We start from the raw sequence: 17,500 nt of genomic DNA, 5'->3' as shown, positions 1-17,500 counted from the left end.
GTTAGTGATAAACTGAAGGATGAAGTGTTCCTTTATGTGTCGATGAATGTTAGTGATAAACTGAAGGATGAAGTGTTCCTTTATGTGTTGATGATGGATGTTGGTGATGAACTGAAGGGTGAAGTGTTCCTTTATGTGTTGATGAATGTTAGTGATAAACTGAACCGTGAAGTGTTCCTTTATGTGTTGATGAATGTTAGTGATAAACTGAAGGATGAAGTGTTCCTTTATGTGTTGATGATGGATGTTGGTGATAAACTGAACCGTGAAGTGTTCCTTTATGTGTTGATGAATGTTAGTGATTAACTGAAGGATGAAGTGTTCCTTTATGTGTTGATGATGGATGTTGGTGATGAACTGAAGGGTGAAGTGTTCCTTTATGTGTTGATGAATGTTAGTGATAAACTGAACCGTGAAGTGTTCCTTTATGTGTTGATGAATGTTAGTGATTAACTGAAGGATGAAGTGTTAGATAAGCCTGTGATGATCTTATAGAATATAATGCATTGATGATTAAACGAGTACTTTCGTTGAAGTAAAGCATCAAAATACTTCCATCACTACCTGAACATAAAAGTCATGTAACTGCTTGTTAAGAACATTCATGTTTTTGTTTAACAATCAGCTGTTTTGTGTTTCAGCTCGCTGGACTCAGACAAGACAGGCTGTGAATCCCTCTGCTTTGACATGACGGTATGAGAACTACATTTCACTTCCTCTCTCTCACAATCCCAGTTTCACTCTGATATACTTAAACTTTCAGATGTCTCTTCACCTGATGGTGTGTGTGTGTGTGTGTGTGTGTGTGTGTGTGTGTGTGTGTGTGTGTGTGTGTGTGTGTGTGTGTGTGTGTGTGTGTGTGTGTGTGTGTTGAGCAGGAGGAGGTCTACAGACTGGACGAGGGGCTGGACCTGGTGGTCCACCAAGACCCCAATACGATGCAGCTCGCCACCACGATGCTGCTTGCGGTGACACGGCTGAAGCAGCCTCTGACTCGCTGCGGCCGAGGGCTCAGCAGCACGGCGCTCTGCAGCGCCATCATGGACAGCCTGGTGACCGGTGGGTTAAAGTCTTGTAACCTGTAAAGCCTCTTTATTAGGAATTTTAAAAACTAAACTGGAAATTCAGATCATTTTTATTGCCTCCACACGACTCTCAACATGGCGACAGCGACAAGCTAACGGTGCTAGATGGATAGCGGAAGGGGTAGATAGATGGAGGAATGGACCCTCCATCTCTCCATCTCTTGTTCTCTCCATCTCTCCACAGAAACCATCGTCACAGACACGGCCTCGCCCTCCAGCTTGAGGAAGATCTTCCAGCGGCTCAACAGCGAGGAGGTCGGGTTTCTGTGTGACGTTTCCCAGAAGAACGTTGTCTTCGCCTTCGGAGACGTGAAGCTGAGGGCCGTCACGCTGAAGGGAGGCAGCTGCGAGCGCAAAGGTACCGCATGTACTTTATGCTACATTTCATGAGGACATGTTGTACTTATACTACATGTATTTGCTACTTGTTACAGAAGCGTGTGTGCTTTATGATATGACAGGGCTCTCAAGTGTCACGCATTGAGCGTGTTCCGCATTTCGGTCTTAAATCACGCCCTCCCGCCACACATCGTTCTCATGCTGAAAAAAACCTCCAGGCTATTTAATGTGCCGTAGCGCGCAGACATGACCTGGTCGCCGCTGCCCTCACCACGGAGGAATCAAGCCCCCCCTATATCCAGGGGGTCACGCTTGCCTGTCTTCAAAACTTGAGAGCCCTGATATGATGCAGTATTGACCTACTACTCTACCCAGTAGTACACAAAGTACCTCAAACTGGCTCCACTTTGATGATACCACATCAAAATACTCATTTACTTATATAAATGTCATATAAACAAAATAACAATAAAACAATTGCCAGTCTCCATAATAAGTATTGTAAAAGTCGGGTTACAAGCCGCTCCTACCTTCGGTGTGTGTCTCTGCTGTAGCAAGTTAGCGCTGCTGCTAGCTCCCTGCTGCTAGCTCCCTGCTGCTGCTAGCTCCCCTGCTGCTGCTAGCTCCCCTGCTAGCTGCTAGTGCGCTGCCCGAGTCGGGCTTCGAGCCAGGGCTGGTCCCGCTACCTTCGGTGGTTGTCGAGGGAACTAGCGGGCTGCTAGCAGCAAACAAGCAGCAGCGCTAGCTGGTTGCAGTGGAGAGCTAGCGAGGACACCCACCAAAGCTAGCGAGGACACCCACCAAAGCTAGTAGCGGCTTGTAACCCAAGTTTTACTATATTACTATTTGATAATGTTAAAAAAATTCACTCGACCCCCTTGGAGTAAAATTATTTTAAAAAACAGGAACATTTATTCGTTGCAAGGTAGGAGCAGAGTCAGAAGTACAAGGTGATAGACAAATTGTATATCCAAGACTGCTCACAGATCTCTCAGAGAACCACCTCTTACATACTCATCATGAACCACTAACAGAAACCCTCATGATGTCTTCAGCCTAATAGGGAACCTTTCCCCTCGTCCCGTAGAGCGGTTTGCAAGAAATGGTCATATGATAACAAAGGAACTGCTCATTCTTTCAGACAGAAACATACAGATTCCCCTGTCTCCCTGCTATCAGGAGACATGCTGAGTTTGTGTGTAAGATTAAACAGAGACAGTAAGATGAGAAGTTTGAATATAACAGTGAAACAGTAACTGATTAAGCGTGAATAATTTTTTCTTCCAACAGATAATTTAATGGAGTATTTTTGGACGTGTGTTTCTAGCGTCAGCGCTACGACGTCATGACTCGACCCTTAACCTCCTGTCCCCCACCCCCTCTCTCTCTCTCTCTCTCTCTCTCTCTCTCTCTCTCTCTCTCTCTCTCTCTCTCTCTCTCTCTCTCTCTCTCTCTCTCTCTCTCCACGCTAGTGAGTTTCAAACTGGCGAGGTACCTCGGCCCCAGCGTCTCCGGTGTGAAAGGGTTGGTGGTCGTCCTCTCCGTCACCAGCAGCCGGCACATCTCCTGCTGCATGCAGGACGGGAGGGCCTCGCTGAAGCTGGAGGTAAGCTAATGAAAACATATACAGTTATAAAAGTTACCGTTTATCTAATAATTATAACTTTGATTTAATAATTTTGACATTTTTTATCTAATCATTCAAAAATTTTCTCATAATTGAATTAGTTTTTTCAGATTTATTTAATCTCATATTTCTGAACTTTTCTGAATTTTTTTTACCAATAGTAATTTTGTCCTTTTTTATTTCAGTATTTATACTTTTCCTTGTAAAATGTAAACTTTTTGGACTTTTTTAAGTCTGATTCATCTCACAAATTTGAGCTTTTATTTAATAATTCTGACTTTTATCTCGTAATAGTGTTTCTTATTTCATAATTCTGACCTTTAATCCAATTTAAACCTTTTGTGGAATCATAAATATATCATCTTTCATACTTTGCTTTGTAAATATAACCTTGATTTAATCATTTTGACTTTTTACCTCATAGTCCAAATTTTTTAACAAATTTTTCAGAATTTTTCTTTTTTACCTATAGTAATTCTGTCCTCTTTTTATCTCAGTGTTTATACTTTTCCTTGTAAAATTTCATAGAATTTTACTTTTTTTTCCAATGAATTCATAGTTCTTTGGCAGGTTTCAAACCTCGGATGTCTGAGTTTTTAAATATTTGACGCAGTTCAACAGTCACTTTGATTAACATAATTTGAAGAAAAATTAAATATTTGACTTTTTTGAAATATGAGAATTTTAAATCATATATTATTTTACAGTTAAAACTGCTTTTAATGCAGCAAAGACTTGTTTTGAGACATTGTCTCTTCTTCTGTGGTGGCAGGAATGCTGTAAGAAGAAGCTGCAGCACATCAGCGAGGACGAGGACATGGACCGCTTCCTCTTCCTCAAGAGGACGACGGGCGTCTCCATCAACCAGTTCGAGTCCCTGAAGTACCGCGGCTGGTTCATCAGCACCTCGGACGAGGACGAGAACCCGTCGGTGGAGATGTGCAGGGTGGACACCGGCAGCCGCCTCACCTGCTTCAGGAGCTTTGAGGCGGAATCAAATTATTAAAACACATGAACGTTGTGCAGTCTGAATGTTCCTGAAGGATGCTGAGGGTTGAGCTTTTCACACTTTCCCCTCCTCACCACCGGATGGCGCCGTTGTCTGTTAATGTCCCCTGGATGTGGTCCTATAAGCCACAAAGAAAGAACATTTACTTTCTTTTCTTTTTTTTTACTCACTGAAATAAATGTTTTGTACAAAATGAATTAATCTCCTTCAAAAGAGAAAGTTGTGACAAGTGTAATGCATCTCTAAAACATGAATATTGTGTTTTTTTATTATGTATTTTATGTGTGTTTATGTATTTTATGCAAGAAAATGTGTCAAATAAAGCTGTTTATTCTGAATCTGAAGCTTCAAATGATGTTATGAATACATATTGTTCAAAATGACTCTTGAACTGCATCAAACATTTAAAAACTCAGATGTATGAGGTTTGATTCCTGAAGAAGGCCAAAGAAGAAGGCCAAAGAACTGTCTTTTAATTGTCAGATTAAAAGTCAACGTTATCAGATAAAAGTCCAAAATGTATTAATTAACGTCATAATTTTAAGATAAAACGTCAGAACTATGCAATACAAATCTAAATTATGAGAAAATTTAAAAACAAATACAATAATTACATAAAAATCACAATTTATGAAATAAGACAGAATTTGAGATAAAAAATAAATCAATTGAACTGAATTTTAGCTTAAAGTAAATCTATATTAAAAAAAAAAAGACACACAATGCAACACAAAGTCAAAGTAATTCAACAAAAAGGCCAAACGCGTGAGATAAAAAGTCCTGTCGAACATCAGAGGAACATCCTCACTCATGAATTAAATGTCAATCTGCGCTTCACGAGAGGAAAAAACTCAAAGCACCTAAAAGCAGCGCCTGCCAATGGGGGCGGCGCAGAGGCCTTCTCCTGCCCGTCATTGGTGCTCCCCGCGCGGGTTTGCATGGCGACACCTCGGGCTGGTTCCTCCACGCGGCTCCTCTGCCAATCAGGGGCGCGCGCTGCGGCGGCGGCGGCGGCGCGCTGCGCGGGGCCGATCACCGAGCGATGCGCGTTTAACTTTAAAGTGAGCAGAAAAATGGAAACCGAGGAGGTCAAGTGATGATGAAGATGAAGAAGGGCGGGGGGCATGTTGGAGTGCACGCCGTCATGCAGAACATATCTTTGGTGTATTTGCGGATGCAACGCTGATTCAAAACGGTGGAATCAATAATAATCCGTCTTCTCCTGCAGCTTTTCATTATTTATAGACACGCGCAGCGGTGAGAAATAATACATAATCACGTGCGTGTGTGTGTGTGTGTGTGTAAACGATGCATGCTGACGATGTGAAATCACGAGAAAAACTTCACAAAATCACATCACACGTGCAGGATTGCATGACCGGTGGTGAACCTATTGTGTGCGTGAGTGTGACTTTCGTTTGTGTGTGTGTGTGTGTGTGTGTGTGTGTGTGTGTGTTTGTCCCTCTGCCACGCACATTCCCGGCACATGGCAACAGAGCTATATTTAGCTGCAGCAGCAGCTCGCCTCGCAGCGGGATCCCGCTTCCTCTAACGGAGGATCCTCCCGTTCCTCTGCTCCCGTTCCTCTGCTCCTGCACACGAGGTTCCTCTCGTGCACCTCCTCCTCCCCCCAAAATGCCCTCCCTCCCTCTCCTCCTTCTTCTCCCCCTCCTCCTCCTCTGCAGGTGCTTGTCTCCTCTGCAGCTGCACGTGAACAACTACTCTCACCTGTCAGCATGACGTCATAATCTCTTCAACCTGATCAATCAGAGAGTCACACAGACTTTAATGTGAAGAAGACTCAGTGTGAAGGATTTGTTGCCTCAAAAGGAGAAAATTAAAGATGAACTACTGAGGTAGAAGGTTAACGTATTGAGATAAAAATGAATGCAATATTTGATGCATCCGATTCTCTGAAGAAAAAACTAAGTAATGAAATTATGAGTCACACCATCACTATATGGCCTTCCTGTCCACCTCCTGCAAAAACCAAGATGGCGACAGCCAAAATGTCCTCCCCCTCGGTCCTCTGGTCTCTTTCCTTCTTCCTTGGTCTGTCTGTCCTCTTTCCTTCTCCCTCTGTCCTCTGGTCTCTTTCCTTCTCCTTTGGTCCCATGGTCCCTCTGTACTCCTCCCTTGGTCTGGCTGTCCTCCTTCCTTCTCCCTTGGTCCCTCTGTCCTTTCCTCCTCCCTTAGCCCATCTGTCCTCTTTCCTTCTCCCTCTGTCCTCTTTTCTCCTCCACACACACACACACACACACACACACACACACACACACACACACACACAGCTGGGTGTATAATCTCTTGGTTTGGTGCTTGGCCCAGTGCTGTTACATCGTCCCTCAGGTCACATGCTCACACACAGCAGGAGGTGAGTGGTTTCGTTTGGCTGCATTCTGAACTTTAACCACTAGATGGAGCCAGATCCCACGAGACCTTCAAGTCCTTTATATGCTGATCAGAACGCCATAACTCCCTCCTGTAATTTCTATTTCAAACAGCTGTAAAAAGTGTTTATGTACATTTGACAAGATCACATTTGAACATGTCACGATTACTTTGCAACGTACCTCCGGAGCAGTACTTAGGTTTACTGGTTAGAGCTTGAACGCACCACGATGTCACACACGTGTATACATGTGTATAGATGTGTGTGCATGAATGCATGAAGCTGACAACAAAAACATCTCCTATGATGCATAACCAAGTACCTGCCTGCAGTATATATATATATATATATATATATATATATATATATATATATATATATATATATATATATGTGTGTGTGTGTGTGTGTGTGAGTAGCACAATCACACAGTCGTAGCAGTAGGAGGTCCTGATGAAACAGCTGAGTCTCTGACCAGGAATGTGGAGTCTGTAGGGGCCTTTAAAATAGACACACACACACACACACACACACACACACACACACACACACACACACACACACACACACACACACACACACACACACACACACACACACACACACACACACACACACCTGACAGCTGCCAAATATACAGAGGGGGGAGAAGAAGGAGCAACAACAGGAGACGGGAGGAGAAAGATCAAATTACCGGCAGTCTCTTCTCCTTCCTCTCCATCTCTACCCTTTTCTCCTCCTCATATTTCTACTTCTGGTAAAACAAGTCTCCCCGTCTCCTTGTTGGAGGACCACGAGTCACCAGCGCATCATTTTTATTTGACTTCTTTGGAGTCGAGAACAAGCTTCTGTTGAGTTTCCTTCAGGCAGCTGTTTTGTGTGTGTGTGTGTGTGTGTGTGTGTGTGTGTGTGTGTGTGTGAGTGTGTCAACTGTAGAAGCATATGCGCGACATACTGAGCGACTCTGAGAAACAGAAATACTTTCAGAGCCGCGACTAAGAATTTCAGAATAAATGTTTTGTGACGTGAAAATTTTGTTAACGTCCAACAAGATTCACTTCTAGAGATCAGAGTACATCAAGTACACAAATACCCTAAAATTGTACTTTCCATGTCCTGACCCATAAGGGAAACAACAGCGTGCAGAACGGACAGTTGAGCTTATAAAATAATACGTAACTATTTTTATGAATCAAACTTCTTGAGGGGAAAACTCTTTTGCTTCTCTGTCGTGAATATTTCTGTTTTCTTTCCTTTTTGACGACAAACTGAAGGTCTTTGATCTCAGGACCCGTGAGGACGTCGTCTCGGCCTTTTGGGGGAACGCCGTCCACGCTTTGAATCGACTAATCACCTTCGAGTCCGCGCTCAGGGCTTAACAACATACAGGCACGACATCACATTGCATTTAAAGTTGTTTTAATTAAAGAAGTGTTATAAGTTCACTCAAGGAAAAACAAAAAATAATAATCTGGAGGTTTGGGGCACAACTTTGTTTTAAGAAATTAACCTTTATTATTATTATTATTATTATTATTAATATTATTATTTTTAGACTTGTAATTCCTTTACACAATACATTTTCCTTTATAAGTATTTCAAAATATCTTTTTGCTGGTTCGCTCGGTAATATTTGTATTTTTTCTTCCTATAAGTAGAATCTCGTGTTCAATATAGTTCTCTTTTTGAAAACAACAACAACAAAAAGACAACATCCATCACTGTGTTTCTGTCCAGAGTCTTCAAGCGGTGGAAAAAACAAAATCAACTGGTCGAGACGGCCGTCTGTCCAGCGCCGACCGCGACAGAGAGGCTCATGGGAAGAAAAAAAAAACACCAGGAAGGAAGAGCTCAGAAGGCCAGAGAAGCTTCGCTGTCCGACGCCGAATATTTGGACCCTTGTAGCACGACGGGAGCGTTAAATGAAAAAGAAAGTCCTGCGTGAGGATCTGAACGGCGCCCCCCGGTGGTGGTGCGGGGGGGCCCAAAGACGGTCCTCCACCCACGCGTTGGCCCTCGCTCTCAAACACCAGGGATGCTCTGGCGTTAGGGAGTCGACTCTCGCCGGTAAAACGATGCTATCGTATGTATAACATAAAGCCTGCTGGAGTCAAAGCTTTGTTTCGATTGATTTATTTTAAAAAGCCCCGTTCTTGTCATTTGGAGCTTTAAAAAAAAATAAATCTTTTTGTCGTTGCACATCCACACAGCAGCTCCCTGTACATTCCTCTCAATAAAACCCCACGGAGGAGAGACTGGACTGGAACAGGAATACGATGGATGCTAAGTAGTTATCTCCTTAAACCGGAGCGGGAAAACCTCTTCAAACACTCCTCCACTCTTTTAAATATAAACTATGCTGCCAATCGGAAAAAAAGCATTCGTTGGCTTCATTTCTAGTTATAAAAACCAAATTTGCTGGTTTTAGTAGGTTCTCTCTTTTATTATTTATCTTTTACAATAAAGCACTCTTCCTCTCTCTCTCTCTCTCTCTCTCTGAGCTCCAGACTGCAGCGAACACACCAACATGTACTTGTTCTGTTTGTTAACGCCACAATACTTTAGTAGCTATTACAGCACGATTTGTCATGCATGTCATGTCATTTTTCTGTTTTTATGCAAAATACCCTCTATATATTGCAGACCTGTGGAAGCCCATTTCCACCACTCTGATGGGGAAAAAAAGTCATAAATATGAGCTATTAAGTCATAATTATTGAGATGTAAAATCATGATTACGTGATGTAAAATAAAAATGATAAGATGCCAAGTCGTTATAATGAGATAGCAAGTTATAATTATGAGCTATTAAGTCATAATTAGAGCAATTAAGTCATAATTATGATATATTAAATATCATAATGAACTATTAGGTCATAATTATCGCGACATTAAGTCAAAACGATGAGATATGAAGTCATGATTACGAGATTTAAAATAAAAATTATAAGATGCTAAGTCGTTATAATGAAAAAACATCTCATAATGAGCTATTGAGTTGTAATAATTGAGATCTGAAGTCATAATAATTGAGATAGTATCTCATAATGAGCTATGAAGTCATAATTATGACTTGCATGATCAGCATTTTGTAGAGATGGGCTTCCATGCAGATCCATCTGCACTAACACCACCATTTTATTCTATTTATGATAATATCCCCGTCCTCCCTCCTCCGGCTCCATCAGTCGTCGTCCCCCTCGTCCCCCTCGGACTCGTCCCGCCTCTCGAAGCCCTTCTCCCGGACCCGCTCCTGGATCTCCTTCATCTCGTCGGCGTACCGGCTGAAGGCTCCCCCGAACTTGCCCCAGGCCTTGAGGGGCACCGTGATAGAGTTCCGGTAGCTGGGCTTCACCTCGCTGACCCGCAGGAACACGCCGTACTTGTTGGAGCCCACGTCGAAGAAGAACCGCTTGGAGTCCACCATGATGGAGGTGCCCTCGGGGAGCTCCCCAGAGCCCGGGCCCCCGGCCCCGGCGGCCAGCTCCTCGTCGTCCCCGCCGTAGTCGTCTATGAGCTTCGCGAGGGCGTCCCGGAACTCGATGAGCCCCTGGGCCGGCAGCGCGATGGTCTGGCCGGACAGCATGCCGGGGTTCCCCCCGCCACCTCCGCCGCCTCCCCCCCCGAAGCCGCCGCCGCCACCGGGCCCGCGGTTCACGGTCTGCCGGATCCGGAGGAACCTCCCCCGCTGGTTCTCCTTCAAGTCCAGGTAATACTTGCGGTTCTCCCGGACAAGGAACTCGCTCTTGAGAGCCCGCCGCGGCCCGCCGTCCTCCGCCCCCGCGGCCGCCTGGGCGATCTGCTCCGGGCTGCTGGGCCCCAGTTGGGCGTAGTGCTCGATGAAGTCCCCGAGGTAGTCGCGGAACTCCGCGGCTACGGAGAGCGAGAGGGTCAGGCGGCTTTTGGAGCCGCCGGCCCCGACCTCGGCGATCTTGATGAACCGGCCCTTGCTGTTCTGCTTCACGTCCAGGTAGAAGCGCTTGTTCTGGATGTCGAGGCGCTTGGACGCCAGCTCCTGGGTCTCCTGGTCCCTCTGGTAGTGCTGGAAGCCGCCGCCTCCTCCTCCACCGCCGCCGCTGCCGCCGCCGCCTCCTCCCCCGCTGCTACCTCCGCGCTCACTCCCGCTGTCGCCATCCGCCATCTTCTGCTCCACCATTCGGCTTCTGCGCCCTCTCTCCCCCTGCGTCTCTGCCCCCTTCACGCACCCTTCCACGAAAGCGTCGTGATTGGCCCAACTGTGTGCCACTTTCGCGAGTTCACACGGTTACGGCTTTCCCATTGGTTGTCCGCCGAGCCCACGTGTAGAACTTTCTCGTTTGCCATTGGTCAAAATGAGGACTCATTTACATACTTCTTCTTCTACTATTATTTCTTTTAAACTACTCCCTCTGGTTGTGAAATCTTTGTTTTTATGACATAATATAATGGAATTCTGTTTTTTTCTGGCTTCAGCTGGTAAACTGTGTCGACATAGTTTTGTTTTTCCTCAAAATTGTATAGTGTTAATAAGTCTCATTCGCCAGTATTTTATAATAAAATTAAAAAAAACTCCATTGTAAGTAAAAGTCCTACATAAAAAATCAAAGTACACAAGTGTTACTAGCAAAATAAGTAAAAAGTATGAATAGCAATACAAAGGTTATACTGTAGAAAAATAGTAATAGTAATGCATTGAAAATAATACTCAAAGTACATAAGTAATATAATATATTACATAATTATTGATTCATGAATGTGATCATGTGTTAAATGTTGCAGCTGGAGCAAATTATCTTATTCAAATAAACGTAGAACAGTAAAAAGTACATTAAGTACCTCTGAGATTAACATTAAAAAGTGCAATAAGTACCTTTGAGATGTAGTGGTATAAAGTAGCAGAGAATGGAAATACTCAAGCAAAGTACAGCTACCTCAAGACTACAACAGTTCGGTGCTTTAGGGTCTGAACAGTTACTTTACTACTACTTTATGTATACAAGTACTACAATATTGTTGCACTACCCATCTCTGCCCGAAAGTGGCAGCAGAGTGCAACTTTTAAAAGTGCTAAGTAGCATAAATAGAACTTCATAAGTGCAGTAAAAGTACAATAAAAACCTACTAAAGTACTACATTTTGTTCCAGAAATATTTTAAGGATGAAAACTCATCAGAAGAAGTTTGAATAGTAATTTTATTTTAGACGTAAACAAACAAAAATAATCAAATGAAACAGATTCAAATTTAAATATATCCAAACTATACAACCAGATACAAGCCGAGACAGACACACGCACACAGACACACAGACACACACACACGTAAGTCCCACTATTGCACAACACCCTGTATGAGTCCGGCTTCACAGCAGCAGCTGATGTTCCTCTTGATCCTGTGATGACGAGGAACACGACCAATAAGTCTAGCTGTGTCCGACAGGACGTCCCAGTCTTGGTCCAGGTTCACTTCCTGGTCCTGGTCCTGGTCAAGGTCAGTAATACTGAGGGTACTGAGGCGGCATCACGACTCCGGGCAGGTTGCTGTACTGGAAGGAGTCCAGCGGCAAAGCGGCGCCGCACTGCAGCCCGTGCGGCGGCCCGTAAGGGGCGCCGGCGGCCGCAGGGTCCTGGTACCGGGGGTATGGCGCCGGCCGGTAGGCCTGCAGCTCGGGGTAGTGCAGGAACTGAGCAGCGGCGTTGGCGTGGCAGGCGTGAGCCAACGCGTCCTGCACCGTGCGCTTCAGCTTCATGCGCCGGTTCTGGAACCAGTTTCTGATCTGAAGAGAAGAAACATGGATTATTAGATATAGAACATTAACATTTCTCTCCATTGGTGAACATTAGGGAACGCTGAAGCTCAACACATGCTCCGCTGTCATTAAGACAAATCAATAATAATAATTTCTTTGGAAGTCAAACTGCTCACCTGTTTGTCTGACAGCTGCAGCTTCCTGCAGAGCTCCGTCTTGTCCTGCGTCCCCAGGTATGCGTTCCTCTTGAACGAGCGCTCCAGGCTGCTGATTTGCTCCGCCGTGAAGGCTGTGCGGGGCCTCCTGCCCAGCGGGGGAGAGGAAGAGGAGGACGAGGTGGAGGAAGAGGAGGAGGAGATTGAGGAGGAGGGGCAGTGGGCGGCGGCCGTGGGGGAGAGGGATTGGCCCCCTTCGCTCTCATAGCCGGAGGTCTCTTCCTCTTCCTCCTCTTCTTCCGTCCCGCTGCTGAACGCTGCTTCAGTCACTGCAGAGAGAAACTCACGTTAACTCAGAAAAGTACTACAACTACACTGTGAAATACTCCTGCAAGAGTACAAGTACAATGATGCCCCCTTGTGACTGTTCTGCTATAATATATAGAGAGAAAGAGAGAAAGAGAGAGAGAGAGAGACAGAGATTAATTTTTGATTTTGTAAAAAAAGTTAAGGATAAATAAATAGTAAGAAATGTCCCAAAGCGACGTATTCACAATGTTTAAGTTCTTCAAAAGACACATAAATTATTAAAAAGATAAGAGACGGTCATAAACAATTCCCCCAAATGTCCTGATTCATGTGATATGTTTTCATGACCGCTGCACATGAATGAACTCATGAAGACACATTGCAGTGTCTCTTCAGCCCTTTACTCACACCAGCAGGTTAACGTGTTTGTAAGCTGCTGGTGTGTAAAGTAACTGTAGACTATAAAGTAACTATGTGTAGAGTATCTGTGTGTTTGTGTTGCAGCAGCGTTGAGGAGAGGAATGGAGGGACGTACCGTGGTGCTGCAGGCTCCGGGCATCTCGCTGCTTTGGGGAACTCTCTGACTTCGCTCTGCAGTAAAAACCCGGCAGACTCTCCGAGTGAGTCCCGCAGGCCACAGGTCCTGGTCTTGGTTCTGGTCCAGAGGACGAGCCCGTGGGCTGGCTGCTCTGGGACATCCACTCGATGGAGAAGTGTCCCCTCATGGTGCAGGAAAAAAAAAGAGTAAAAAGTAAAATCTGTGCTGTGTGAAAGAGAAGCAGAGGATGTGCCGGTGTGTCCTGGTCCCAGGGGAGTCTTGACTGGCCCCCTCCTCACAGCACGTCTGTATTTATAGGAGGCATCAGACCCCCTCAGCAACAAGATCAAAGCAACCCCCCTCACACACACACACATCACCCCCCCTTAGTTTTCACAACTGGAGTAATTAAGACGTCTCATTCAGTCTCAATGAGGCTGTTACAGGCAGGCTCCAGTGAGTCTGGGACGGACCCCCATCCTCCTCCTCCTCCTCCTCCTCCTCCACCCCTCCATCTCCTCCCCCTTCCTGCCCCCAGAAGAAAAGATAATAGCCACACCTCTCCCCCTGTCTGCAGTCACGTCCTCCCTGTGAATGAAGTCGTCTCCTCGCTTTCACGCTTTGATTCTCAATTTAATCTGAACGCCACAATGACAAACTGTGAAATTATATATATATATATATATGTGTGTGTGTGTGTGTACTTTGTTCAGCAACAACATTCATCACAGGTTTCCCTTAGCGGAAATTAGAGGTGATATTGATATTAACATTACTGTTAACTATTTAAATATTCGCTTCACGACAGACATGATGAAAGGTACATGTATAATTATATATATATATATATATATATATATATATATATATATATATATATACATATATAGTGTTACAGTCTCTGATGTATAGAGAAACACTACCGTGAATGACATTGTTCATATTTAGAGAGATTATCACTAAGATATTCACATTTTTAAAGGCACCAAGTGTCATTTGTTTCTTGTATTTTTGGTTAATATTTAGGATAGGATTAGATATTATATTCATGTATTAGTCCCGCTGTGGGGAAGTTGAAGGATTCCAGCAGCAGAGGTTTAAGTGCACAAAGAGACACACAAAGAGTCTTATAAATAAACAATAAAACAGTAAAGAGTCCACAATATCTGCAGAATTAAAAGTCTCTTTTTGGGTCTTTTCTGTTTCTTATTCAACGTGGTTCAAAGTGTTTTGGTGTTTCATTATCAACCAGTGGCGTCCCGAGGCTTTTTTAACTAGCCCTGAATTTCAATTTTCAAAAAAAGATGAATTTTTTTTTTTTAAAGCTCACATCCTCAAATTACCGTTATCTCATATGGATGCTTCCACAGTGTTTTTGGACAGGTTTGAGTAACAATTATATATATATATATATATATATATATATATATATATATATATATATATATATATATATATATATATATATATATATTTTAAGGGTTAGGGTTAGTTAAACACCTCCAGGTCACACAAGACGTCATCCACCCAGAACAGCGTCAGGCAGCAGACGCACTTCACAACAGAAAGCTGCTGTCTTTGGGTAGTAGCACAACAAGATGTTTCAAAAAAATATTTTGATATTTTCCTCCCGTAGGTGGTCAGGAATTAAAGAGGTAATGGGAATAGAAATTATTTTAAAATGTATAATTTCGAAAAGAGTGTTGCAGCTGGAACTACTAGAGAGAAGTAGCTGCTAGTTGATATGACATACGAAAAAAAACTTTCTGTTATTATTAGCATCTGTCTGTAAATGCAATTGTAGTGTGTGAGAATTGTGCACCTACAAATAATGAAGCTTGGGCTTCTTCTGGAGGGGAAAGTAGCAAAAGTTAATGTGAGGGTACAATGTCCAACCATCTTGTTCATTTTCTTTTTCATGAAATGCCTCAATTCAATTCAGTAGAGTACCTGTAGGGTATGTGGAGACTGTTTCTATGCCTAAAAATTTCGGCGCGCGCATCTGGTACACGTCTCAAGGCTAAGCCCAGGATGTGTCAAAATCCTAAAGCCGCCTCTGTTATCAACAGGAGCGCACGTGTTTCATTTACTTTGAAAGGTGAAGAAATGCATCATAACATTTAAAAACATGGATTAAATGAGATGCATTGTCATGTTTCCAGCATAAATTGGACAGAAATGTTTCAGTTAAAGCTTCTGAGAAGAAAATGTTTTGAACCGGAGCTCCAACAGAGAAACACTTATCAATGTGTTGATATTTTACAGTTAGAAGACTTAAAAAGTGTTTTCTCTGCGGCTTTACTGGTCATGAAACACTGACTCGTTGATGAGCAGCATTACCTGAAGAGCGAGATTAGAGAGATGAGCTAACGATGAGCCGTCTCTCTCTCATTGATCAGTCAACGAGAACAAAACCGTCAATAACACAGAAACGTATCCGAGTTCATCTTCATCAGCAGCCTGGATGGATCTGAGACTGAGGAAGAGGTGGAAGAAGATGATGAAGAAGAAGAAAAAGAAGAAGAGACAGGAAGTGATCAGAACCTTTGAATAGTGTTTTTGCGTTTCTACTTTTGTGTTTTTTTTACACAAACTCAGAATAAACATAAAAACATATTTTTTACAATCAATATATTTTTATTTATTTTTTGACTTTTTAAAAGCTTTTCACACTTCAATTAAAATAATGAATATTATAAATATTTTAAACAGAGTTGTTTAAATGAGTTGTGTTTAATAAAATAAATCAAGGTATATAAATCAGAGACGTAGTCTTACATTTTACTCTCTGTGCCGCCTTCAGGTGAGCGGCTTCTGTTTCTGGGAAAGAAATTAAACGTCACAATCTGAAGACATTTAGAGACGAGGCCCATGACACACACGCACGCGCACACACACACACACACACCCTAACACATCCCATCTGAGGAGGAGTCGCAGCGCCCGCTTGGCCACTGGGACCAGTCGGTCCAGCCAGCATCAAAGCCCCAGCAGCCTTTGATGGGCTGATAGGGATCAGCGGGTCGGGGCTGCAGACGGGGCGGAGCGCTGCGACTGCAGATCAATGACTATTAGAGCAGCATCATCTGCATAGAGGAGCACACGCAACACCTTTTACTCTGATACTTGTTACTTTGTTAACTTGTTACTTTGTTAACTTGTTACTTTCTTACTTTGTTAACTTACTTTGTTAACTTGTTACTTTGTTAACTTACTTTGTTAACTTGTTACTTTGTTAACTTGTTACTTTCTTACTTTGTTAACTTACTTTGTAAATGTGTTACTTTGTTAACTTACTTTGTAAACTTGTTACTTTGTTAACTTGTTACTTTCTTAACTTACTTTGTAAACTTGTTACTTTGTTAACTTGTTACTTTCTTACTTTGTTAACTTACTTTGTAAACTTGTTACTTTCTTACTTTGTTAACTTGTTAAGTAACTAAACTACTTTTCAAATAATGTGCAAAATTTGTGTTTAATCAGGATACATATTCTAAATATTGTTATTTCTGTCAAAAACTTGGAATAAGGAATTAAAACACAGAAAAAGTATGTATTGTATGTATTTGTTGTTACGTTTCTACTATCTCTCTTTGTTAAGCTCCTTTTTGCAAAACTGCACGAGGAAGGATATTCTAAATATTATTATTTTGTCAAATGATTTTGTAAAAGAATAAAAAGATTGTTTTTGTCAATTATTCATGTTTTTAACTTGTTCGCGTCAAGAAGGACGACGGTGTCACGTTTTATGAGCTCAAATGAAAGATTCATGGAAAACTCAGCGTATAGATTTGTAAGTTTGAAAACAGTTGAACGAGTTGTGATGTAACTTTAGAGCCTCGAACGTGGATTCATCCGCCACTGAAAATAGTCCCCCAGTAAACCTCTTTTTAAATGAAAAAACTACCCATCTAATAAAAAACATGAGGACTTGCGGGCTTGGAGCAGAGAGACACGGACAGGAAGTCACAAACAGGAAGTGACAAACAGGAAGTCACCAACGCGTCACTGCACGAGACTTCAGGACAAAATGAAAAACAAAAGAAGATTTCTCCTTCAAAGCCTCTGTATTCAGATTTATTGAGGATTTTATCTACGAAAACCTGATAGAGACGGAGACGTCAGAGATCTGAGCACCAGGTTGGGGTGTGTGTGTGTCTGCGTGTACGTGTGTGTGTCCTCGAGGTGTGTTTGTGACCATAACAGAGCAGCAAACAGCCCCATTAGAGATGAAAGACTCTGAATGGAGCCAATCAAAGACGAGCTCAGCAGGAGACGCTCACACACAGACAGCAGCCGGGACACTGGGAGGAGGAGGA

At 43.1% G+C, this 17,500-nt stretch overlaps 3 protein-coding genes across 4 annotated transcripts in view; 1 reads left to right on the top strand and 2 right to left on the bottom strand.

The window, feature by feature from the left end:
* Positions 1 to 4,057, top strand: part of il1b (interleukin 1, beta) — a 4,675-nt gene extending 618 nt beyond the window's left edge. The window contains exons 2-6 of the mRNA XM_068574228.1: positions 642 to 693; positions 876 to 1,059; positions 1,270 to 1,443; positions 2,897 to 3,030; positions 3,824 to 4,057. Of these exons, the coding sequence (XP_068430329.1) occupies positions 642 to 693; positions 876 to 1,059; positions 1,270 to 1,443; positions 2,897 to 3,030; positions 3,824 to 4,057 (778 nt within the window). The remainder of the gene's footprint in view (positions 1 to 641; positions 694 to 875; positions 1,060 to 1,269; positions 1,444 to 2,896; positions 3,031 to 3,823) is intronic.
* A 3,804-nt stretch (positions 4,058 to 7,861) lies between these two features.
* purbb (purine-rich element binding protein Bb) lies at positions 7,862 to 10,630 on the bottom strand. Its single transcript, XM_068573668.1, has one exon. The coding sequence runs from the start codon at positions 10,606 to 10,608 to the stop codon at positions 9,637 to 9,639; it is 972 nt and encodes a 323-aa protein (XP_068429769.1). The 5' UTR covers positions 10,609 to 10,630; the 3' UTR covers positions 7,862 to 9,636.
* A 993-nt stretch (positions 10,631 to 11,623) lies between these two features.
* Positions 11,624 to 17,500, bottom strand: part of ved (ventrally expressed dharma/bozozok antagonist) — a 7,362-nt gene continuing 1,485 nt past the window's right edge. Inside the window, exons 2-6 of one of the 2 annotated variants that reach the window (XM_068573670.1) lie at positions 15,960 to 16,001; positions 15,522 to 15,657; positions 13,179 to 13,363; positions 12,356 to 12,663; positions 11,624 to 12,206 (exon numbers count right to left, since the gene is read on the bottom strand). In XM_068573670.1, the coding sequence (XP_068429771.1) occupies positions 11,922 to 12,206; positions 12,356 to 12,663; positions 13,179 to 13,341 (756 nt within the window). In that variant the 5' untranslated portion in view covers positions 13,342 to 13,363; positions 15,522 to 15,657; positions 15,960 to 16,001 and the 3' untranslated portion in view covers positions 11,624 to 11,921. Of the gene's footprint in view, positions 12,207 to 12,355; positions 12,664 to 13,178; positions 13,589 to 15,521; positions 15,658 to 15,959; positions 16,002 to 17,500 lie in introns of those variants that run through there. The other variant, XM_068573669.1, reaches the window with a different exon arrangement.

This window comes from Clinocottus analis, unplaced genomic scaffold (genome assembly GCF_023055335.1).
Source record: "Clinocottus analis isolate CAN_PGR_092001 unplaced genomic scaffold, fCliAna1.0.p SCAF_13, whole genome shotgun sequence".
NCBI classification, from domain to species: Eukaryota; Metazoa; Chordata; class Actinopteri; order Perciformes; family Cottidae; genus Clinocottus; species Clinocottus analis.
Note: the sequence above shows the minus strand (reverse complement) of the source record. Positions and strands in the feature narration are given on the sequence as shown.